The following is a 25,218-nucleotide window of genomic DNA, read 5'->3' as shown; positions in this document are numbered from 1 at the left end:
TCACAAACGTACAAATTTTCCTCTATGGTATATTCAAATAGAAAATTTTCTCAAATAACGTACATTTTTTTCAATTTAACTATTTTCATGAATTTTCCAAGCGGATTTTCTCCTTCTTCCCCTCTGTTTAACTAGCTATTTTGAATTTTCAAGATCCAATGCTCACCCAAAAACTAAAAAATAAACCTACTAAAAACAGTCCGTGGCAACACGGACTATTTCGACGCGGCGTAGACTGTTTCCATTATGTTTTTTTTTCTAGAGAGAGAGAGATGTTTCTCAACTCATGTGCAGTCCAGACGAGAGAGAGAGAGAGAGAGAGAGAGAGAGTCGGCATCAGTGTTCGGGGAAAATCAATTTCACAAACGTACAAATTTCAATTTATGTAGATCAAATAAGAAATTTTTCCAAATAGCATATATTTTTCACAATTTAACTCTTATTTCATGAATTTTTCAAGTGCATTTTCTCCTTCTCCCCCTTTCTTTAACTGGATATTTTCATTTTCCAACATCGAGTGCTTACCTAAAACATTTGTGAGAGAAACAAGTGATAAAAGCGGCTCAAGGATAAGCTGAGGCACACTTTTCTCACACACTAGACGACATGGTAGTGACATGATCAAACTACCAATTTATGTTTGGTAGAGAGAGAGAGGTTTCTCAAATCATCTACAAACTTGAGAGAGAGAGAGAGATAGATAGATAGATAGTTCTATTATCGTCCTGGGAGGTCAAATATGACCTATGGGACCAAATGAACATGTCACGTGGTGTGAGTGGAGTTCATAAGTGACTCTCGATGCTCAAAAATGGCTGAAATGAGCGTCGCAATAGAGAGTCCACATCATGGTTGGGAGAGGAAGGTATGTAGGGAGAGATCATGGTTGGGAGAGGAAGGTATGTAGGGAGAGTCCACATCATGGTTGGGAGAGGAAGGTATGTAGGGAGAGATCTCTCTCTCTCTCTCCCGTCCAAACACTACAAAAAACTACTGGAAACAGTCCGCGCCGGCGTGGACTGTTTCCAGTAGTTTTTTTTACACATGCGCACTCCATACTCCATCCTGCCTCATTATTATGGCAAGGTGCAAAAGCCATAAATGTGCCCATCCTTTGTTGATTCATACTCAAAGGGACATTGGTGTAGAGCTTGAAGTAAATGGGGCCATAATTTTGCCGTCAGAGAGAGCGTGCTTTGTTTTGAGAAGAGATAGTGTGGATGCAGGACCTATGTGAGCACCAACAACCTTAGAACAACTGCCATTTGAGATTTATTGATAAGGATGAGCTTATGGGACATTAGGCAGGGCAGCTTCCACATCAGAGGGTATACATCGTACGATGAGGAGAGAAATAAAGCAATGATTATTTTGTAACTGGAAGGGAAGATAGCATTTGAAGAATATGTGTCATTTATTAGGCCGCAACAACTTGCAGGTCACATGCTATGGCATTGAAAACGGAAAGCGTACAATGGAAAACAAAAGCGTGTGTTAGGCTTCATATGGTAGACTGTTTTGACAATAAATAGACAATCTACCAATATTTCTCACTGAGTATATTGCATAATTACAAAAATTGACTTGTAATTTTTGTGATATTTTGTCATTAAAAGGGCATCTAGAATGAAAATATGTCATTCCAAGTTCCCAGTGCCTGTCTTTCCAAAGAAAAGGTTGCCCTTCAGTACCTAACATTGAGGTCCTAGGCACACCTTTAGAACAAGTGAGCAACACAAAGTTGGCTATTATAACTCATTACCAATAACTCCAAAGTAGTATAAGCTCTTCCACAATACAATTGGACTCACTGCCATTTAGTTGGTAAACTTGCTGCCACAAATCTGTACATAATCTCTCTCTCTCTCTCTCTCTCTCTCTCTCTCTCTCTCTCTCTCTCTCTCTCTCTCTCTCTCTCTCTCTCTCTCTCTCTCTCTCTCTCTCTCTCTCTCTCTCTCTCTCTCTCTCTCAAAGCCTGCCCACAGCATCCAAAAGAAAGTGGATACATGTGCCCTCGAGACATCCACCATCGATTGAGTGTAGCATTGACACCTGTTGCAAATCTCTTGTCACTGACTCTACCCTCCAAGCCAGATCCATTCATTATCCACTGATAAGATCACTCGTGCGCCGGCGTGGACTGTTTCCAGCTTTTTTTATTTTTTTTAGAGAGAGAGAGAGAGAACACATTTTGCATGTTCTCAGCACCAAAGTGGATGGACGGCAGAAGATCATTTTTGCTTTAACATCTATTAAGAGTATCGGCCGACGTTTTGCTAACCTTGTCTACAAGAAAGCGGTTGTAGACATGAACAAGAGAGCTGTCTGCTCAAGAGCTTGAAAACCTGATGTTTATCGTTGCCAATCCTCGTGAGTTCAAGATTCCTCACTGGTTCTTGAGCAGGAAGAAAGATTAGAAGGATGGCCAATTTTCTCAACTCGTGTCTAAGAGCATGGTCACCCGAGGCTTAGTTTTTGGTAATTCGTGACAGCATCTGACCGCAGCAGGTACTGCAGCTCAGAGGGTGACGAGAAGCAGCCGGTAGTGAGAGGGAGTGTGAGGCACAGACTGGGGAGAGAAAAGGAGAACTCACCGGCACGCAACGGGCTTAGTTTGAAAACTATGCCAAAAAAGGCATAGTTACAAATTCTCACAACGCTATGCCAATGGAAAGCTGCGTGCTATCAGGCTTGGTCGGCCGTTGTCTGTGGAAACTAAGCCTCACATGACCATAGCCTAATCAACTTGATATGAAGTTGAGAGATGACCTGGAAAGGCTGCAAAAGATCAGGAACCACCGTGGTCTTCGTCGTTATTGGGGCTTGCGCGTGCGATGTGGTCAGCACACAAAAACAACTGGAAGGCAGGGGAGGACAGTTGGTGTGTCCAAGCAACGTTAAGTCAAGGCACTGCAGAGTCTTTAGGATGCAATTCCTAACAGTTTTGATACTGATCTGTGCAATAATATTTTTAGAGTTCAGTTGGAGGGCTTCTTCTCTTTATCAGCTGGTATTGTAATTCCATGACAGCATTTTAAAGTATTCTTGCCTTGAATAACGTATTTACTAAAGTGAATGATTAACACTTCTGGAATTATTAAAAAGAGAGAGTGAGAGCAGGAGTGTCGGCATCAGTGCAGAAAAATCAATTTCACAAACGTACAAATTTCCCTCTATGGTATATTCAAATAGAAAATTTTCTCAAATAACGTACATTTTTTTCAATTTAACTATTTTCATGAATTTTCCAAGCGGATTTTCTCCTTCTTCCCCTCTGTTTAACTAGCTATTTTGAATTTTCAAGATCCAATGCTCACCCAAAAACTAAAAAATAAACCTACTAGAAACAGTCCGTGGCGACACGGACTATTTCTACGCGGCGTAGACTGTTTCCATTATGTTTTTTTTTCTAGAGAGAGAGAGATGTTTCTCAACTCATGTGCAGTCCAGACGAGAGAGAGAGAGAGAGAGAGAGAGAGAGAGAGAGAGAGAGAGAGTCGGCATCAGTGTTCGGGGAAAATCAATTTCACAAACGTACAAATTTCAATTTATGTAGATTCAAATAAGAAATTTTTCCAAATAGCATATATTTTTCACAATTTAACTCTTATTTCATGAATTTTTCAAGTGCATTTTCTCCTTCTCCCCCTTTCTTTAACTGGATATTTTCATTTTCCAACATCGAGTGCTTACCTAAAACATTTGTGACAGAAACAAGTGATAAAAGCGGCTCAAGGATAAGCTGAGGCACACTTTTCTCGCACACTAGACGACATGGTAGTGACATGATCAAACTACCAATTTATGTTTGGTAGAGAGAGAGAGGTTTCTCAAATCATCTACAAACTTGAGAGAGAGAGAGAGAGAGAGAGAGAGAGAGATAGATAGATAGATAGTTCTATTATCGTCCTGGGAGGTCAAATATGACCTATGGGACCAAATGAACATGTCACGTGGTGTGAGTGGAGTTCATAAGTGACTTTCGATGCTCAAAAATGGCTGAAATGAGCGTCGCAATAGAGAGTCCACATCATGGTTGGGAGAGGAAGGTATGTAGGGAGAGATCATGGTTGAATATATGGGGAAAAGAGGACCTAATGTGGTCAAAAGCTGAGCACTCAAGTAGTGTGTGGTACTCACTCTCTCGCACTTGACGAGGGCATAAGGTGCAAAGTCGATGACACTCCTCGCCAGTGCCCAACGTCCTGTCTCGCAGCGTAGAGAATGGGAGCTAAGACGAATGGAGGCAATGGTGCGGATCGCACTCAACGGGATGGGCTCAAGGATGGAGGAATGGGTTCGGTTACCTCGTTCCAAGAAGAAGAGAGATTTGTAGTTTGGGGTAACATGTGTGGTGTAATGGCTGAAGCGAGAACCTCCGGATTTCTCCCAAGCCATGATACATTGGCGTTGTAAGAAGGCCTCATTAACTTGGGAGTCGATCGACGCATCCTTGACCAAGTGACATGCATCCATCTTCCAAACCATTTCTTGATATCAAGCATCCACCCCGAACTTAGTATTTTGCTCTTGCATGTCTTTTGAACCATTTGACTTGCTTCATATGCGATTCTAGGAAGTCGATGCAAAGGGCTACGTTGTGTCTTACGCATGTACTCCACAACCTTTTGCATGTCCAAGACCTCAATGGGAAGCAATCCGGACTCAAGAAGTAAGAGCATGTAGGGTGTTTGTGTCTTGACTTGGAGAAAGTTGGTGAGAAAACGCTTTTGGACATTCTCAAACTCTTTCCAAGTAGACTTCCCGATGCTTCCACCCCACACCTCACTCCATAAAGAAGCACCGATGTCACCAATGTGTCAAAGAGGTACTTTTTGAGAGCCCAACACTTGATCTCTCCTGCATTGCACATGTTCTCAAATGCATAATAGGCCCTCTTTCCGGCTTCCAAGCGACGCATTGCACAATCCTTCCATTTATGATTGGATGGAACCTCAAGGCCAAGGTACTTGAAGTGATCTACCACTTCAAGTTTCTCATTGTTGTATACAATGCATGGATTTTCATCATTGAGGGTCTTTACAAGCATAACCTTGGTTTTGGATCCATTCACGATCAGCCCGCTATGTAGGCAAAAGCATTCCAAGACACTCATAAGCTTTTGTGCATCTTCTAAGGTATGTGCCAAGAGCACTACATCATCGGCATAAAGCAAAAGCATGATCACCGCATTTCCGATCTTAACCTCTTCTATGCCTTCTTGCTGCATAAAGTCAAGAACCATGCATTCCAATTCATCAATGAGTAGCCCAAAGAGGGTTGGGGAAAGTGGGCATCCTTGTTTGACACCAATAGTGCTTGCAAAAAATTCTGAAATTCCATCTCCCATAGGTAATCGACATATCACTTTTTGGTAGATGCGAAAGACTGCATGCATAAATTCTCTCGGCACTTGAAGGCTTTGCATACGTCTCCAAAGATTTCCTCGCGGTACCATGTCAAAAGCTTTCTTGAAATCCACAAAGCAACAATACAACTTTTTTCCTTTTAATCGAGACGCTTCCATAAGAACTCGAAGAGTGACAAGGTGATCAATAGTTCTATGATGCTTTCAAAAACCTGCTTGGCCAAGTGCACGTTTGCCATTCTTTTCAGCCCATTCACTTATCTTCATCTCCATGATACATCCAAATAACTTTGCCATCAAAGAACCAACCATTATAGTGCGATAGTTGTTCACATTGTTTACATCTCCTCCTTTGTGCAAAGGTTTGATCCAATTTGCACTCCAATCATGAGGCATGCCATACTGAAGTGCAAGGTTAAACATATCGCATATCCAATATCGTGTTTTCTTGCTCGTCCATTTAATCATTTCAGCCTTGACACCTTGAAGGTCACCTGCCTTGCGAGTAGCAAGTTTCTCAAGCGCGCGGCATACATCTTCAATGGTAAAGAAGGGAGACATAAACGGAAGGGAGCTACAACACTCCATCTTATCAACATTGGGTTGCTCATAGAGGTTCTTACAATGCATATACATATCCTCAAGAGTCAAGTCACCAAAGCTCTCAACGCGCTTGCCTTTTAGATTTTGCCAAAACTTGCCACATGCATGTGCTTTCTCTTGTGCTAAAAGAAGTTGTTTTTCGACTTCCCACCTTCTCCTCTTCTTTTGAACAAGTGCTTTGTATGTGTGTGAACATTCCAAGTAAACTTCCTTGTCTTTGATTGCATCCAATCTTAGCAAGTGTTTTCGGGCTTGACTACATTCCATGTCAAACCATTTCTTCTTGGTGCTACCCTTCTTAGACCTTTTGCAAGACATGTGTTTCACCGAAAAGCATTCCTTCGCACAAGAGAAAATTACTTCTTTGAAAACTTTCCACTTGCATTCTAATGTTGGGCTCTCTTGATGCTCTATCATGCTTAACATTTGGTCCACCATATCAGCATATATAAGTGCTCGTTTGAGGTCTAGACGTAGGTACAAATGATTCACATCATGATTGGAGGCTACATGCTCGGGCCGTTTACCACACTTGAGGTCAATACATAACATCCTATGATCCCATTCCGGATTCCATTCACCAAGTGTAAAGCTTTGTATGCATTCTAGAGCGGCTTCCGAGAACAACATATAGTCAATCACGCTAGCACCGTTGTGCTTTCTACATGTACAGTCATTGGTGCCTTGCCATAGAGATACACCATTTGCAATGAGCATTCCGGTACTATTGCACATATGTAGAAGTGACTTTCCATAGTGATCCAATTCTTTTGCATCATTAGAACTTCGATTATACATGTATGAGTCATCCATTCTTCTTGAGACATGCGGCATGTCTACTTGTTGTGTGTCGTGTTGTAACATATTTGTGCGAGCATTCATGTCTTTAAAAACAATGACTTCACCTTGATCCTTGTAATGAGAAATGTCTTCCTCTAGTTCAACAAAGGGCTGATCTCTATCCATATTCAAGCAAGCATAAAAGTTGGAGTCATAGTGAGGAATGTAGCAACCGGCCACAAACATGACTTGACCATTTGGTGGGCTGATTTTCAGCCATAAGTAGCATTTATACTTATCTTCTTTGACAATGGAAACATCTTTCAAACCCTTTTTGGTCATACATGCTACGCCTCCTTGTCCTCTTCGTTGCTTTGCATTTTTGGCCCACATCAAAGAATGCACATCGTATTTGTCAAATCCAAGAATTCGTTGCGCATCATGCTCCCATGTTTCGACAAGAAGTATCACATCGGAGTCATTGGTAAGCTCATCAATGCCAATTCCCGCATTCCATGGATACCCGTTACAATTCTAAAAGCTTATTCGCAAGCGTGAGTTGGTCTCATAGATCATGTGTCCCTATTTGTTGGGTGGACTTGCATCCTCCTTAAGTGGCTTTTCTTCTTGAGGTGATACCTTAACCTTCTTGCTTCTTTCCTCATATGCTTTGCGACGTACATTTTGTTGCATAAGAGTGCGATCCTCATATACATTACAACCTGTTCCTTTGAGGTAGATCCAACCATTGTCAAGGATGATCTTTCTCTTTACCTCATCAGCCATGGTACATACAATAGGTCTTTCTCCCGAGCGAGGAACTCCTTGTTTTCCAACTCGATGTGCACCATAAGCCATGATTCCTGACATGCCAAAGTGTGTAGCAAAAAACTCTTCAATAGCAACTGCAAGAGATTGGGGTGTTTCCATGCTTTCCTCCTTGATTCCACGAATGACGATGTTCTTTGAGCGTTTTTGTCGTTCGTGCAATTCTTGAGTGTCCACATTCTCTACATTCTTTGCTTGGACAACGGCTTGTGTGATAGGAGATGTAGAAACCACATTATCCTTACATATATCAGCCCATGATTTGGATGCATTTCTCATCTCACATACATCATGTTGTATTGTATCTATTGTTTCCTCTTTCAATACATGATCACTCTCAACTTTGCTCAAGCGCTCTTTCAATACATTCATGTCAACAAGAGAGCGTTTACATTCTTAAACTTCATTCTCAAGATGCATCAAGCGTGTTGTTTGCATTTCAAGAACCTTCTTGAGGTGCTCATTCTCCACAATGAGAACTCTTAAAGAACCATTCTCCATTGCAAGTGCGCGCAACTCTTCACCTTGTTTGTTGATGGTTTCTTGTAACGAGATCAAGTAAGCCATGATCATTGCTTCCGTTGTTGTAGATGATGTGGTTGGATTAGCATCCAAATTCCTTGGAGATTTTGCATCATTCTCCATGGAGAGTGTGGCTTTTCCACCCTTGCGATTTTTGTCTGACATTGCCTTCAAGTCGGCAACAAAAACGCAAAGTTTTGACAGTTTTTTCAGTTCTGAGATGCTATTACAGCAAAGCCTTCCATTACACAAAAAAATTATGTCCTTACATCAATGCGTAGAGGGCTTTGTGCTCTTCGATTGAGGCTATAGATCACCTAAATCGGAGTTCGGATGAGCAAGTTATGGTCAAAAGAGTGAACTGTTGTCTACTAGGTCAAAAAACGGCTGAGAGAGAGAGAGAGAGAGAGAGAGAGAGAGAGAGAGAGAGAGAGAGAGAGAGTCGGCATGGTAGTGGCATGAAGCCTCCATAAACTAAAAAAAAGGCCTTGAAACAGTCAAGGTGCGAACTGTTTCAGGGTTTTTTTTAAGTTTTTCGAGGTTTGATGCCACTAGCATGTCATCTCTCTCTCTCTCTCTCTCTCTCTCTCTCTCTCTCTCTCCAATCCAAGTAATCCCTTCTACAACTATGACTATGCAGCGTTTGATGTCTAAGGATATTCAAATGTGGACTTATTAATAATCTTGCCGGAAGCTTCACTAGTCACTTTAAGAACTGCTTCCCCTGAAATCTAGAAGGGTTGGAGTTGCATTTTTAATATTCAGTGTAGACCTCATTATCTCTATGAAAACTGAATGGACTCCTTATAACTCGAGTCGGTCAAAAATCAACCTACTAATTTTCTAAAAAGTTCCAACTCTTTGTTCTGCAGTTGAGTCTAGATAACTCTTTGTTCTACAGTTGAGTCTCTCTCCCAACTCTTTGTTAGATATTATTGATCTAGATAACACATAAAAAATTAGCGTAGATGTGTATAATAGTGTGTATGTGCAGATGCTATGTCCGTAGTTGATGAGGAGGAGTGGACTGAGATCTAAACTGGCACAGACTGTTTCCAGTATTGATAGAATGCCACATGAGATGCTGCTAATAACAAACCTCAATGTTTGTGAGAAAGTTGCTCGGTTTTTTCTTTGCTCGGGAATGTTAGCTCGCCATTTGGTAAGACTCACTCGGCCCCATTGCAGTATTTCTACACGTGTAAAGCGGACACTGATGTTGGGGAAGATTCTCCTTATATGGATGTACTACCTGGGATGACTAAGTCGGACAATGTGGATTGGGTCCGCCTAGCAGCATCCATAGACACTTGGAGAAACAGGGGGACGACCTGGGTAACACCTGAGGGGGATGAAATGTCCGTACCCTTAAATATTCTACAAGCAATGCATATAGCTTCTGACAAGACTCATCCTAATATAACAAAGAAAACATACAAGTGGGTCCCTAAAGCTTCTTTAGCGACCATGGCTAGTGCTAAAAAACAGAAGCCTTGTAAGAAAAGTCCCACTCGCCCCAAAAAATGTAAGGAAACGTGGCGGTGGATTCCTAAACGGTTATTGGAAGCCCAAGGCTACTATCAAGGAAATGATCAAACCTGGGTGCCCAAATGTATATTGTGTTCTTACTTGTCACCTGACCTATGTGAGCCCAATCCCGTAGCTCCAAAATGAATCAACGATCACAGAATGCTACACACCTGCTCCAAAGCTAGTTTGGGTACCGAAGAAAGAACGATTTGTTCCACTTAGCTCAGGAAGGGGGGAGTCCCACGAAGCTTCTAGCTCCTCATGTAATGCATCCATAGAGGTAAAAGCTTCTCCACACCCTCCACCTACAATAGTGGACCTCCATGAAGCTACAAAGGAAATCACTTCTCCCATGTGTTCAAGAATCACCTGATGAACCACTTCAAGTTTGATCCTGGGATAGTACCATACCACCCTTGCAACTCGATGAGGCACCTAAGGTAATAGAAAACTACTGGCAAAAATCCTCACCTATTACCAACTGGAGCAATTGGTTTCAAAGGGTGACGAGCACATTTCAAACAGCATGACCTACCCAAGGAAGGGGGGACGTCTTCATTCACGTCAGCCCGTTGAATTATTTCCCTCTTACCCTTCTTTCCCTGACCTCTCAATCACCAATCTTAGGGAATGTATATATAAAGCCTTATATTCACAAAAAAGAAAAAAAGTAAAGAGCAAGAGCAATTAGCAAACGAGTATGCACAATAAAAGTCAAAACATTGGCCAGACTTACACATTCACATCCGGTACACTGAAACAAAAACCTATGTCATCAAACACCTTTGATCCTCATCACTCGAGTGATAGAGGGTAGGTAAGATTAGTACGATAGAGTGTTTATGTTTTAGAGTTTAGTGATTAGCAAAGTTCTTTCTTCCTACTGATGTGCCTCCTAGAGGTATTCTTTGTGTTTCCTCGTGTGTACAGGAACGTGTTACTGTGGTTAGGATTTGGACCTTCATGGAATCTTTCTCTCGTTCAGTCTTCAAACCAAGCACGATCATCAACACAAACAGGTGTTTTTTGTCCATTAGCATTGTCCCTTATCTTTTTTGCATCTATGTTTTTCTGCTTTAATTGCGATTGGTAGCATAATATTCAACGCATTTGCTTAATACCAAACATTAAATCCAATGTAATTTTTTGTCATAATCACTTGTCTAGGTTTAAAAATCAAGCAGTCCGAATAAGCTAGTTTAATCAAGCTCGACGTTACAGATCTTCTTTTAATACCATGGGGAAAGCCTTCCTAATAATCAATGGTTACTTAGGTTCTTAATCTGATTTAGGTAGCATTGTGTGCGATGTACTAGGGCTTTCTAGTGGGCTTAGTCCCTATTGACCTTTAGCTTAAGTATTATAAAGGGAGTTTACGAATGTGATGAGCCCGGGGAGCGTAACAATGTTATATGAACCCCCAAAGTTACAAAATTAAAATGTTGAAAACGAACAAACAATTAAAAAAATCAAAGTGCCACAATGTAAAATCTAAAGCAGAAAGAGAAATCTCTGCTTGATTTGGTACTTCACTCACATGTATCGCCTATGGTACTAGAGCCCTAGAGGTTTCCAATGTGGGTGCTTTTTCTTGAAAAGCAAAAAACCCAAGGCATACAAAATAAGCACACACATCAAAATGGAATCACTGTGAAAAGACTTTGGGGGGTCAAAGAAAAGGAAATAAGTCAAGCGATGATTTCATGAGCAATTCCTTTTATCGTAGCTTAACTACAAGGTCTTCTAGGTATAGCCTCTAGTCAGCCCTCGGACATGAAATACTTGGCTCTCGCGATCAAACAACTTAAATGACCAGAGAAAATTGAGAAGTTTGCCCATGGTATTAATAGTCGATTTCTATTGCCTTTCGACCATTAAATTAGCGACCCCATAATTGTTTAGTTTTTTACCTTCCCAACTGTTTATGCATTTGATTATATTACAATTTAATGTTTATTACTGACAAATGGTTTAATTTTTTGTTACCAATCAATTTGTCTGTCTACAACTGCATATGCTTTTTAATTGTATATGAGAATGCAATTACTATGCCAATGTTGTTTGATTTTGCAGTGACTGAAGAAGGCTAAGGACATTCATCTCAAATGCTCTTCCACCTCTATGAACGAGCTTCAACTCAATAGCTTCCGAGGATGGAATCTACATCAGGAAGGGGGCATGTTAACCCTCATGCACATTCCTATCACCTACAATGAACGCTGTATTATTTATTTGGTAGAGTCAGGTACCGGGCTTGTCGGTCCAATAGAAAAAGGGTAAGAGTGATCGCCGAGGAGAGGCGCACTCTAACAGGAACATTCAAGAGTTAGTTGGCTAAGTATGGGCGCCCAAGTGTGACTGGGGCGAGCTCATATAAAAGTCAACTAGATCTAAAATCAATTCATTCTTTCATTTGTGCAATTGAAGAGTGCTCTTGTTCCATATCCATCTTCTTCTTCATCATCTCCTTGTGTGTGTGTGTGTGTGTGTGTGTGTGTGTGTGTGTGTGTGTGTGTGTGTGTGTGCGATCAAGCATTGCGACGACAGCACGGCGGCAGTGAACAGGTTGAGCACGGCGTAGCAGCGACTCCTTCTTCTTCGTGGTGATCCTCCACGAAGGCGAGCGTAGGGAGGTGAGTGACACACCCTTGCTCTCTTGAGCTTGCTAGATTAGTTTAGTTGTGTGCTTGGAGCCATTTGTGGCTTGCACATAGTGTATCGTTATTGTACCACTTTTGTTTGATTTTGCAGTGAGACTGAACAAGGCTAAGGACACTCATCTCAAAGGCTCTTCCACCTCAATGAACTAGCTTCTACTCAATAGCTTCCTAGGACGGAATCTACATTAGGAAGGGGAACATGTTAACCCTCATGCACATTCCCGTCACCTACGACAAACGCCGTATTATTCAGGGACCGGGCTTGTTGGTCCAATAGGAAAAGGGTGAGAGTGATCTCCGATGAGAGGTGCACTCTAACAGAAACATTCAAGTGTTAGTTGGCTAAGTATGGGCGCCCAAGTGTGAATGGGGCGAGCTCTTATAAAAATGGTGTTGCTGAGAGAAAAAACAGGTCACTTACGAAAATGGCACGATGTATGGTCAAAAGTCAAGCTTAGCCGCATTCTTTTTGGCTTGAGGCCATCATGTGTGCCACTTATGTACTAAACAGGGGTCCTACGAAAGCTTTGCAGTCTATTACTCCATATGAAGCATGGCATGATAGAAACCTTCTATTGAGCACATGCGTGTTTTTGGTTGTTTGGCATATGCTTTGGTACCACAAACACAGCGCATAAAATTGGATGGTAAGGCTGTCAAATGTATTTTTGTTGGTTATAGTGCTAAAAGCAAAGGGTACAGGTTTTTATCATCCGTAAACAAAACGTATTCAGGTTTCACGGGATGTAGTTTTTGTGGAAGATTTTGTTCAGCCCTTGCTGTCATGTACTAGAGACAGTAATGTAAGCTCACGGGACATTTATGACACTTTGTTGTATCTTTTCAGTGGTGGAAAATACGAATGTAAGTTCCAATGAGACAAATGTACAGCCTATGGGGGTTTCTGAAAATGTTACAGATCAGCCTATTACTGATGGAGATGTACATGATGTACTTGATGAGGAAAGGGCTGAAAATGAGCAGGCTGGAGGTATGCCAAAATGGTTGGTGCACACTTTGCGTGATAGTAAATTGGATGCACCTTTGTCTAGTCGTACTCGTTCAAGCTCCCGCCATGCATCTTAAGCATCAGATTGTTATGCTTTGGTTGTGTCTAGCTTACATGATGTTGAGGAGCCTCTGTCTTTTGATGAAGCACAGAATTCAAAAAATTGGATGGCTGCCATGCAATCAGAATATGATGCACTTATAGAAAATGACACGTGGACTTTATGTGATTTGCCTCTTGGCAAAATGGCCATTGGTAGGAAGTGGGTTTACAAGTTGAAATGGAAGCCGGAAGGTGAGATTGATCGCCATAAGGCTCGACTTGTTGCAAAGGGTTATGCATAGCAAAAAGGCATAGATTATGAAGAGACTTTTGCTCCCACTTGTCGTATGACTACTGTGCGTTTTCTATGTGCATTGGCAGCTCATTTTGGTTGGGATGTACATCAATCAAACATTGTTACTGCTTTCTTAAATGGTGACATATTTGAGGAAGTTTATGTAACACAGCCTCGCGGTTTTGTCATAAAAGGACAAGAGGACAAAGTGTGCAGATGTAAGAAGGCTTTGTATGGGTTGAAGCAATCTCCTCGTGCTTGGTATGAGAAAGCTGACACTCATTTGGTCAAACAAGGCTTTCGTAACAGTCCAACAGAAAGCACATTGTATTACAGCGTGAGGGTGATGTACTTCTCATTGTGGTTCTTTATGTCGATGATGTGCTGATCATTGGACCAAATGAGAGACATATTGTTGAATTTAAGGCTGATTTGAATGCTACTTTCAAGATGAAAGATTTGGAGATGTTGCATCATTACTTGGGTGTATAGTTTAAGCAGTGTGATGGTAGTATTGCCTTGTGGCAAGAAAGTTACATAGAGACATTGCTATGTAAGTTTGGACTTGAGGATTGCAAACCTATTGCCACTCCCATGGAAACAGGTTTGAAGTTGAGTCTACATGATGTTGGCGATCCTGTTGATGTCACTCTTTATCGAATTGTTGTTGGCTGCCTCATTTATGTATGCAACACGAGGCCGGATATTCAGTTTGCAGTCTCACAGGTCAGCAGATTTATGCATAGCCCAGGGTCTAAGCATTGGCAGGCTGTCAAGAGGATTTTCCGCTACCCTAGTGGCACTTTACATCTTGGCTTGTTTTATCCCAAGGGGGGATCATTGCCACCAAACTTACATGCCTTTTCGGACTCAGATTGGGCTGGTTGTTTTGACACGCGAGTGTCCATAAGTGGTTTTTGTTTCATGCTTGGCAGTTCATGTATATCATGATTGAGCAAGAAGCAACCTACTGTGTCCACTTCGAGTTGTGAGGCTGAGTACAGGGCAGCCTTCACAGCTACAGTTGTGAGTGTGTATGGCTCAGACGCCTTATGGCTGATTTGGGTGTTGTACAGTACACTGCCAACACTATCTACACTGACAGTCAGAGCGCATTGGCAGTTGCGAGGAACCCAGTTTTTCATGCTTACACAAAGCACATTGAGGTGCATTACCACTATGTCAGGGAGAGGCTCTCAGCAGGAGAGATCAGCTTGGCTTATGTGCCAACACAGGACAACCTTGCAGATCTTTTCACAAAGGCATTGTCTCGTGAGAAGCTTGAAGCTTTCCGCAAAGCTTTGGGCTTACTCCCCTTTGTGGACTGATCATGTCCTCAAGGCATGGCACTTCCCTTTACTCATGTGCGAGCTCTCGTTCACTGCATCACTCCAGGGGATTTGTTACCATATACATGTGGTAGTGATGTGTGTGAGCACACTAGGACCGCCGGGGCATTTTTTCCCTCTTTAGGAGGTTTTTTCCCACGAGCATTGTATATACGCCCATCGCTCTAGGGCTATCTATCTTTCCATTGCACACTAAGTAACACACTCTCTATTGTGTGCCTTGAGATTCCTTTGTCTTCTCCAAGCTGTGTGCGTTTCTCTGCAACCCTAATTCCAACACCTCATCTCCTACTTGTCAGTGGCTCTCCCTTTCACACCACGTACCCTCAAACCTGCGCTAGTGCTCTCGTCCTTGCACAGGCCCTTGATGATGACCCGATCAACCTGCAGCCAACACTTTCCTTACACCCTGCAATCAGTTGCTCGTCTCTATTTTTAAATATCACCTTGGCTTTATTTTTAACAGGTCTAGGCGGCCATTCCTACTCAGCGATTTTTAATGGCCATCAAATTGCCAGCATGGGTAAATCACTTTGGAGAAAATCCTTTCTTGCACATCCCAATAAGATTTCTCAATGCTTCCCTGCCACACTTATGTTATGCATATGTCGCTATCAATGTCGATGTCAAAATAAAGCCCATCAAGAAACTTTTGCGCTTTCGTGAGTGCACCACCTTTGGCTTGTATACTGACCAAGCATCTCTAAGCACAACACTCAACATACAAATCTTGCTTTATTGGTCACGATTGCATAAATAAGCAATGAGCTCCAAATAACGCATCCTGAACAATAAAGTCCTCAAATCACAAAGTTGACTACTTCTGGCATGCTTATATGCCATCAACGTACTCCAGAACACCGCACTAAAAACTCGACACGCTTTTGCCAAAAAACCTAAAAAGTCCTTCTCTTTTTGTGTTTTTTCTCCCAATGAATGCGGGGCATCACGACAACGTATATTGGTGGCAGCTTGAAAGGTGAGCATACTACCACTAGAGTTTGGGGTCTTCTCTAGTATTGCCACATTACTAATACTTAATGTGTAGGGGTGTATTGAATGTGTCAAAAAAGATGGAGGCGTAGAACTCCATGTATAAAAGCTTTATGCACGTGTCGCACGTGATTGTGGCATGTCTCTTGCGATGCACTGAAGGCTTTTTTTAAAAAGCACTTTGGCAAGGATTTTGTGCGATGGAAGCAAACCATACGACCTACCCACAACGCAGAGGAGTAGTCGCATTTTGCTTGTATTGTCCAACGCATGCTATACAGGTATTGAACTATACTATATTAAAATCGTGTGTTATGCATGGTGGAGTTATTCCTCTTGTTTTTTGTAGATGGTGGTTGGGCACCCTTAAAATAGGTCTTCGTAGTCCATACCCCGAGCATCCCAGCGATTGTGGGTGGAGTTTGAGAGAGAGGAGAGTTGTCTCTATCCTGACGATTGGATAGAGAAGCTCCATGGTAAGGAAACTTGGAGAGACTATCCATGGTTTTTGTACTATGCGGATGGAAAATTTTCCGAAGATGAAGCTGAAGCATACAATGATAAGTAATGTTTTTCTTGTTCAACTAATGTGTTTAGTTTGCTATAGTGTCCTCACTTTTTTTTAGACTTGCAACATTGCACAAGAAGGTTAAGGGTAAGGGCAAAAGCGAAAGTGTCACCATCAATCAGCCTCCCACCGATGCCATTTCCCCTAGCACAACCAAGGGACGTTGAAGCCCAAAAACTGTAGTGGAAAGCCCTAACTAAGGTAAGAAGAGGATGACCAGTCATCAACGATTTTTCAGAGTTCTTGGAGGAGTTTAGAGCGAAAGGAGCGAGCATGAAGGTGGCGGGTCAGATTATGAGCAAGGTGATTCTGAACATCACTTGGAGTCACAAAGATCTAGTCCTTCCCAAGCTTTGAGATCCCGGGGTTGACCATATCCATTACTATTGGACAAAGCAAGGGCAGCCGCCCAAACCACTTGACTCCTTTCCACTAGGTAAGAAATAGCACCACAAAAAAATGCCTATTTTGACTACAACAAAATTGTGGTACCTAACATTTTATTAAATTTTGCATTTTGCAAACTTACGTTACCTTGCCTTCTATCCTCCTAACTTACCTTACTATTGCAAACCCAGGTACTAATATTGGTAAGGACGACCAAGATGCTGAGCTGTTGGATCCAAAAATGGATGCAACCCTACAATTTGTTGCATGGGAGCTATGGAAGAAAAGAAAAAAGCAAGTGGAGGATGGGTTGGCCCGCGACTCCAAAAAAAGTAGTACCATACTTCCCCCAAAAACTAGAGCAAGCGAGAAGCTTTATCGTACTATCTCCCAACATTATAATATATCAATGTTTTCTCTGAGATTTTGTTCATGTATTCTGTATTAAAATTCATGTCGTTGGCTCAAAATGCCCACCACCCACTGATGAGGTACTACACATTGATTGTAAAGCTCCCCTTCGCATCATCAGTCATTTCAATGTCGATAGGGATTTGGTAGTCAATGTTGACTTCAATAATGTACTTACGTACGTGCACGATAAGCGCACATCAATGATTCCCCCGGATGTATCGATGTTGTAATTTGCCAAAATCACAAGGGATGAGAGCATTACCTACTACAGGACGCAGAGATTTTGTTACTTGCATTGAGTCAAGTAGCAAAGGTGTTTTTGTGGACTCTCACACGAAACATGCTATTAACAAGTGCCTAACTCAGGCCAAGTGTTGCTTGAGCAGAATAGCTGCCATGTTAGCAATTGGTTTTTTAGAACCCTCCGAAGACAATGTTCTTCAAAAAGCTAGAAACTTTTCGATATCTTTTCCCTAAGTTCAATAAGTCAAAACACATTAGTGTTAGATGACTCCTTGTATAAGATGCACTTCAATGATCCTTCTTGCTATGTGATTCTTCCTGGGTTGGAGCAGCAAAATGAGAGGTAGTGGGAACATTTATTGAAACAGGATGTAGCCGAATTTGTGCTACAATGGGCTGAGAGTGCTGACAGAGCAAAAAGCATCAGTGAGTGTCCATTTGATGCTAGGAAGGAGGCTCTTGCACAATGGAATTGGAATATTGTGCATTATAAGGTACGGTTCCAACATGAAATTACCTCTCCATCCCTCCCAAAAAGTGCCCCCCAACCATACTCCAAGAGCCCCATACAAGCGCCCAAAGATGGAAAAATTTCCATAGTCTTTATATATTAACATCGGTTCATACCAAATATAATGAATCTATACTTATACAGGAATCCTTTCATGTTGGTGTATAATTTATTCTTATCTTGAGTATGCTATAAGGTGCTAGTCAAGTAGTGTGAACATACTTTCAAGTAGTACAAAGTGCATGGTTAATGCTTTCAAGTGGTTATCAAACAGAACATGTTGATAAGTGCTAGACTGTGTCTGTTATTATTGTTGATAATTCATGTCAAGTGGTTGCTAAGTGGTGGTAAAGTGCTGGAAATGTGTTGTCAAGTATAGCTTATTGGTGGTGAAGTGCTAGAAAGTACTATCAAGGAGTGTTGTGTTTTGGTGGTGGTGAAAAAGTAGGGCTCTGTGGTGGTGAGGTCCTGTAAAGTGCTGTCAAGTGGTGCTAATTGGTGGTAAAGTGCTATAAATATGCTTTCAAGTGGTCGTAAAGTTCTAGAAGTGTGCTGCCAAGTAGTGCTTATTGGTAGTGAAGTGTTGGAAAGTGCTATCAAGGAGTGTTGTGTTTTGATGAAGTGAAGGAAAAGTAGTGCTTAAAGGTGATGAGGTCCTTCTGTGGTGATAAAGTGCTGAAAATGTACTATCAAGTAGTGCTTATTGGTGGTGAAGTGTTGGAAAGTGCTATCAAGGAGTGTGTTGTTTTGGTGAAGTGCTGGAAAAGTAGTGCTCAGTGGTGGTGGTGAGGTCCTGTAAAGTGTGTCAAGTGGTGCTTTTGTGGTGGTGAAGTTCTGGAAAAATGTTGTCACTTGGTTAAATTACTCCTATTGATTGAGTACAAACTATGGGTAAACTTTGAATCATCCCATAGATAGAACTTACAAGTTCTCCTCTAGTGGCATGCTATTATAGATTTGTTCAAATACATCATTTGACATATCATATACATTAGGCTCACCTTCCCTCGGGCACATTGAAAACCCTGATGCATCGCACCAGGTGGGAGTAGATAAGAGCAGTGGGCTTGTTGTCCAAAAGGACATAGGTATCATCTCGCCCATTTACCTAACCATAGAATAGTCCCTCGACAAATGAATTTTTCTTAATACGGTTGTGAAATTCATCCCTTTCAAACTTTATGATAAAGCACTTTGTCTTAGTGCATTTGAGGATGTAGAAGTCTGTGCCTTGCTCCTCTATAGTCATTGCAACCATCAAGGCATCACTCATCGGTCATCATGGTGGCCAGGATATATGGGAGCATATTCATCCTCATCCTTTCTTGACGATTGTCCATCCCTAACTATTGATTGTATTTGCAAGTACTCCCACCCCTCCATGTGCTCTTTGTTTGCGCATCTCCTTCATTGACCTTTTATGCACGCATGGAAAAACCAATACAATAGTCTGTGCTTTAGCCCGTGCATACCTATTTGAATATAGCCATTAACACGGTGAAAGTATCGAGACCCTTTGATGTGCATGCAATACCACGTTGTGTCTCTGTAGACATCACCAAGCTTGATCTCCCAGAATAAACGATCGACTTTCTTGCATGTCTATGGACATTCTTTTCTGAGGGTTGCATTGAGGAATGCAACAACACTGGAAGCATTATGAAGCACCCATCCACCATCAGATTTCAACTGCTCATGTGTGAGAGTTCTTTTGAGCACTGCACAAGCCCCATCGTGCTCACTCTTCCCATGACCAGACGCAAACAAATTGTGCATCATCTCGATACCGATCATATTGAAGAATCAGGCTACAAAATCGAATTGTTGCCTTGCTTTGAATTGTGAAGCAGCACCATCAGACCACACCAGTGTCGCTTGACACTATAGCCTTGACTTTTCAGCGACTCATTGTGCAAATGAAAACAGTGCTGCACAAACAAAGTGTCATGTATTTTGTCATCAGAGATGTAGAAGTGACTCGTCTTTTGAATGGCACCAAGTGCATCACGTAAGTATGAAATGTGACCCAATCACAATTAAGATGTACCCAAAAGTGTACCTCTTTTCACTTTCTGTGAAAGTAACTAGCTACCATAACTCATCAACAAAGTCTAAGTCCTTGACTTGTTATCAATTTTCATCAGTAAACAACCCCACCATAACTAATGTTCAAGGTTGAGAACTTGACTTATACATGAAGAGACTAAACCTAGTCGCAAACATGCTTTACCTTATGGTAAGCAAATTCCAACTAGAAAAAAATGGACACAGAGGCAGTTGGGAGATACCATTGGAAGAATGTACAACATTGTCCCCACTGTCGGAGATGTTTACTATTTACGGATTTTGCTAACCATATGTAAGGGATGCAAGTGTTATGATGACTTGCGAGCATATGAAGGACACGTTTATGCTACGTTCAAAGAGGCTTGCAATGCTAGAGGGTTATTGCAAAGTGATGAGGAGTGGATCACATGCTTGGAAGAAGCCTCTTCTTTTCAAACTGGATTGCAATTGTGCCAATTGTTTGCTATTATATTGGTATATTGTGAGACATTATGTGTAGGGACATTGTGGGATAGGTTCTCTGTTGAGCTTTCTGAAGACTATGCATATGCTTTAAACATGTGTGTACTTGATGCAAGAGTTTGACAAGAAGTTGCTAAAAGTCGGGCACTTTGTAATCTGCATTCTTTGCTACAACAATATGGTAAGAGGCTCTCTGACTATCCTGGGATGCCTCCAATTGATCAAAGTTTTATGTCTTTAAGTAGAAGTAGTGTGTTAGCAGAAGAGACCGTGTATGATACTACCAAACAATGTAGTATGGCAAAACAAATGGAAAGGTCTCTAAAAAATGGCCAACGTGATGCTTACAATTGTGTGCTACAAGCAATTGAGCAAAATGGAGGGGGTGTCTTCTTTCTAGATGGTCCAGGGAGGCCTGGAAAAACCTATGTTTATAATGCATTACTTGCACGGCTTCGAGGTGAATGTAAGGTAGAGTTGGCATGTGCATCATCTGGTATTGCAGCTTTGCTCCTTAACAATGGAAGAACTGCACATTCAAGGTTAAGATTCCTCTAGAATTAAATTCTGAGTCAGCATGCAATATAAAAGTGAATAGCCAAGTTGCTGAATTGTTGAGAAGAGCAACTCTGATTATATGGGATGAAGCACCATGACTCACCGCCATGCTTTTGAGGCAGTAGATAGGACACTCAGAGATGTTTTACAAACAGACAGCCTGTTTGGTGGAAAGGTAGTTTTGCTTGGAGGTGACTTTAGGCAAATTCTACCAGTTGTACGTAAAGGTAACCGAGCAGATATTCTGAATGCGACATTGTGTCATTCATACATTTGGAGACATACAAGAATATTAAGGCTCACTCAGAATATGTGTGTGCAAAGTTGTATGACAGATGCAGCTGAAAAACAATTTTCACATTGGGTTCTTGATATCGGTAATCAGAATATACATGATGGGGAATTGTTGACAATGTCACTTTGCCTACAAGCATGCTACTTCAAAGAAACCAATTGTCAGATCTTATTGAGAGCATCTATGGAGATATTCAAAGAGTCGAGGATTATGCAAGATTCTTTAAAGATAGGGGAGTTCTTGCGCCTTGCAACAAGGATGTAGATGTGGTCAATGATTATGCTCTATGCAAGATGTGTGGACATTATAGGGAGTATTTGAGTGTAGACTCATTATGCGAATTAGAAGAGAGCAGTGCTTTGTATAAAATTGAATTGTTGAATAGCTAGGATTTAGGTGGAGGATATCCACCACATGTGTTGTGTCTGAAAGAAAATGCTCATGTCATGCTATTGTGCAATTTGGATCCAAGAAGGGGACTTTGTAATGGCACGAGGTTAATATGCAGACAATTTCACCGTAGAGTCATAGAGGCAGAGATACTCACTGGTTCCAACTTTGAAGACCGAGTATTCCTTCCAAGGATAGATTTCATTGCTGGAAATTCTCAGGGACTACCCTGCCAAATGAGGTGCAGACAGTTCCCTATAAGACTGGCATTTGGGATGACCATAAATAAAGCACAAGGACAAACTTGGGCCTCTTGGGATTATATTTGGTAGCACACGTTTTTTCACATGGTCAGTTATATGTGGCAATGTCACATGTGGGAACCTCAATTTTTGTAAAGGTTGTGGTCAAGGATGATAATGAAGCAGAGTTGACTCAGACTCCAAACATTCTATTCAAAGAAGTGTTGTAGAACACAGTGGGGTAAAGCATGCACAAATGGAATATTGAAATTGTATATGCAAGACATCCTCTTTTACATCATTTCTCCTCAAAATGATGTAAGGTTCCAAGCTACAACTTTTCTCAAGTGGGAGTGCAATATTTTGTTGCATCGACTCTAAGCAATTGCAATGTAAGTCATTGGGTTATCCATGCCTTAGAGGTGAAAAAATGCCTCTATTGGATTCTTATCTACAATAGATTACAAATGAGGAGAGATAAGAATACATGGTTTTTTAACTCTTTATTTTACTTTTGAAATATTCATGAGTTTACCACTTACACATCAAAATAAAACAATGGAAATTTGGAAGGGTTGTGGAATTTGGAAGTTACATGGGATTGGTTTTTGGTAAATAAGTGTGGCCCTAGCCCTTTTAACTCTCTATTTCAAGATTTTGATTTTAAAATATTCACGAGTTTACCCCTTATATATCAAAATGAAACAATGGGAATCTTGGGGGTTGTGGTATGTCAAGAAGTTTATGGTAAGTTTACTGGATAATCGCATGTCACTTTATCATTTTTTGAAGAATATAAGTTATTTTAAGAGAAGAAGAAAACACAAAGGAAGAGATCGCAAAAAGCACCAAAGTCAGACCCCAGTTCAAGGACCAAATCTTTGTTTGGTTAGAGATGGCCTACCACTCTACAGTGACATGGATGCACATGTAGCCACCAGCATTTGCCTATGGTAATTAACTATTTTGACTATAATAATCAACTATTTTACAAAAAAGTCCACATGAGAGAGACAATTTTGTTACAGATCCATGATTTTGGAGAGGGCCTTTACATGCTAATGATGTTGTTCGCATCATTGAAGACTTTGAAGTTGTTCAATATTGTGAAATGAGACTTATAGAATTTTTTAAATATTTTTTTGTTATGTAGTTTATCATTTAACATTGAGTATGTTTTTGTAAACAGGAACCATTAATATCGCCGGTATATTTTGTTGGGTGTTTACCATCATATTGATGGTTTACAGGGATATTATCACATCAAAGTTAATATTGACCATGATAATGGCCATGCCTATGTGAGTATTCAGGAGGTGGAGGACCAACTCCCACTTAATATACATTATTCATATGGTGGATATTGTCCCGGTTGGAGGATAGAGATGTATGTGTTGGGCCGCCCTCCTCGACGCCTTTGGTGAAGTGTGCATTGTATTGGACCTTGGATAGTGCAAACACCAAGTGATGCTTCCAGGACCTTATTTTATTGATGGTGATGGTTATTTATGTAGCTTGGCATACATTGAGTGTTGGAATTTATGTAGCTTGGCATCCATTGAGTATTGGAATATATGTAGCTTGACACACATCTTAGAATGTACTCCTCTCTCTGCCTCTCCCTCTCTCTCTCTCTCTCTCTCTCTCTCTCTCTCTCTCTCTCTCTCTCCAAATTCCTTGCTTGATTTTAAAAATGGTGTGAAAACAAACTATTAATTATGGTTTAATTTTGTAGACGATGATGTTATACTACAAGATGCTGTAGAGTTTGACTTCATTGAGTTCTGTTTTTTGCAAGTGAGCCTTGGTATACTCTTGATTTACCATGTCCTTATAGAGAGAGAGAGAGAGAGAGAGAGAGAGAGAGAGAGAGAAAGAGAGAGAGAGAGAGAGAATGGTTGTGTAGATGGCTCAAATGAAACTCTCTCTCATACACACCACCACTCTAAATGATAGCAAAGAGCTTTCACTACTTTGGTCTTCCATAGTCTCTCTCTCTCTCTCTCTCTCTCTCTCTCTCTCTCTCTCTCTCTCTCTCTCTCTCTCTCAGTGGTGGCCTCCGTACAAAGAGAGAGAGAGAGAGAGAGAGGTGGTGTGACTGAGTTGCTTGCTCCTTCCTGTGCCAACAAGGGAGAAAAAGAGGAATGTGATGCATGTTGGTAAAAGCGAGCAAGATCCATCAGAGACGTGAATATGTACATAGATACTCAGATGAGTGAGCTTTACAAACTGAATAGGATTGACGGCTTGGTAAGAGCGAACAAGACCCGCCGAGAGGTGGGTCACGTGAGCTCGTGATTTCTAATTGGATTGCTTGGTGTAACGTCCGCGCTGTGCATATCTTTTAATGCAAGATTACACTTTGTAATCTACCTATCCTCTTTGGATAATTGATAGAATTGAGGTATGTTTTCCCCACTGTTTACAAACAATCTTCTAAAATGACTGGTAAGTTGGGATCACAATGTTGTACAACATTGTTGAGGAATCAACAATGTGATGAATAACCATCTTGGTTAACTTGAAAGATCCACAAGCACTCAAACCAAGCCATGACCTCTATTGGTGATTGAATGACGAGTAGTTTCTGGAAAGGTCTCTTTGAAAATCTAGGTACAAGATTGAATTTCTCTTTGCCCTATCACTCACAAACGGATGGCCAAAGTGAAATAGCCAATCTTATGATTCTCGATCTACTAAAGACTTATGATTAACCTTGCTCCACATTGGCTAAACCAAACTCCTTGAGTTCCTAGACCATGTCGTACCCCATTTGACAACATGTGCCAAAGAAAACCGTGCAACATGCAAAAATGTAGTTGGGGCACTGCAACCCAAAATTCTTGGCTCTTACATGACCTTGACATCTCTCTGAAGAGAACAAATGGATGAAAGCATTCAAGTTTATTCATCCAACTTGAAAAATTTAAGCAAAGCATACTCAAAAATGGAAATAAACCAAATCATATCCGTACCTAAAGGTTGAGCATAACGTTCACTTACCCATAGTTACGTGCACTTTGCAAACCTAAAACATGCAACTAGAAAGGTGCCTTACAAGATGGAGTTTGTGTGACCTGTAGGGGCTCACCTACTGCAGTG

The 25,218-nt window shown here is 41.2% G+C and overlaps 1 protein-coding gene and 1 pseudogene across 1 annotated transcript; both read left to right on the top strand.

The window, feature by feature from the left end:
- Positions 1–1,284: 1,284 nt before the first annotated feature.
- Positions 1,285–2,901, top strand: LOC147438207 (small ribosomal subunit protein uS13z/uS13y/uS13x pseudogene; annotated as a pseudogene).
- Positions 2,902–20,838: 17,937 nt separating this feature from the next.
- On the top strand, positions 20,839–21,748 carry LOC147438206 (uncharacterized). The gene is made up of 2 exons (XM_086486714.1): positions 20,839–21,173; positions 21,280–21,748. Exons 1-2 carry the CDS (start codon positions 20,839–20,841, stop codon positions 21,746–21,748), a joined length of 804 nt encoding a protein of 267 aa, XP_086342840.1.
- The last annotated feature ends 3,470 nt before the right edge of the window (positions 21,749–25,218 follow it).

This window comes from Adiantum capillus-veneris, chromosome 17 (genome assembly GCF_014529385.1).
Source record: "Adiantum capillus-veneris isolate H3 chromosome 17, ASM1452938v2, whole genome shotgun sequence".
Lineage (NCBI taxonomy): Eukaryota > Viridiplantae > Streptophyta > Polypodiopsida > Polypodiales > Pteridaceae > Adiantum > Adiantum capillus-veneris.
Note: the sequence above shows the minus strand (reverse complement) of the source record. Positions and strands in the feature narration are given on the sequence as shown.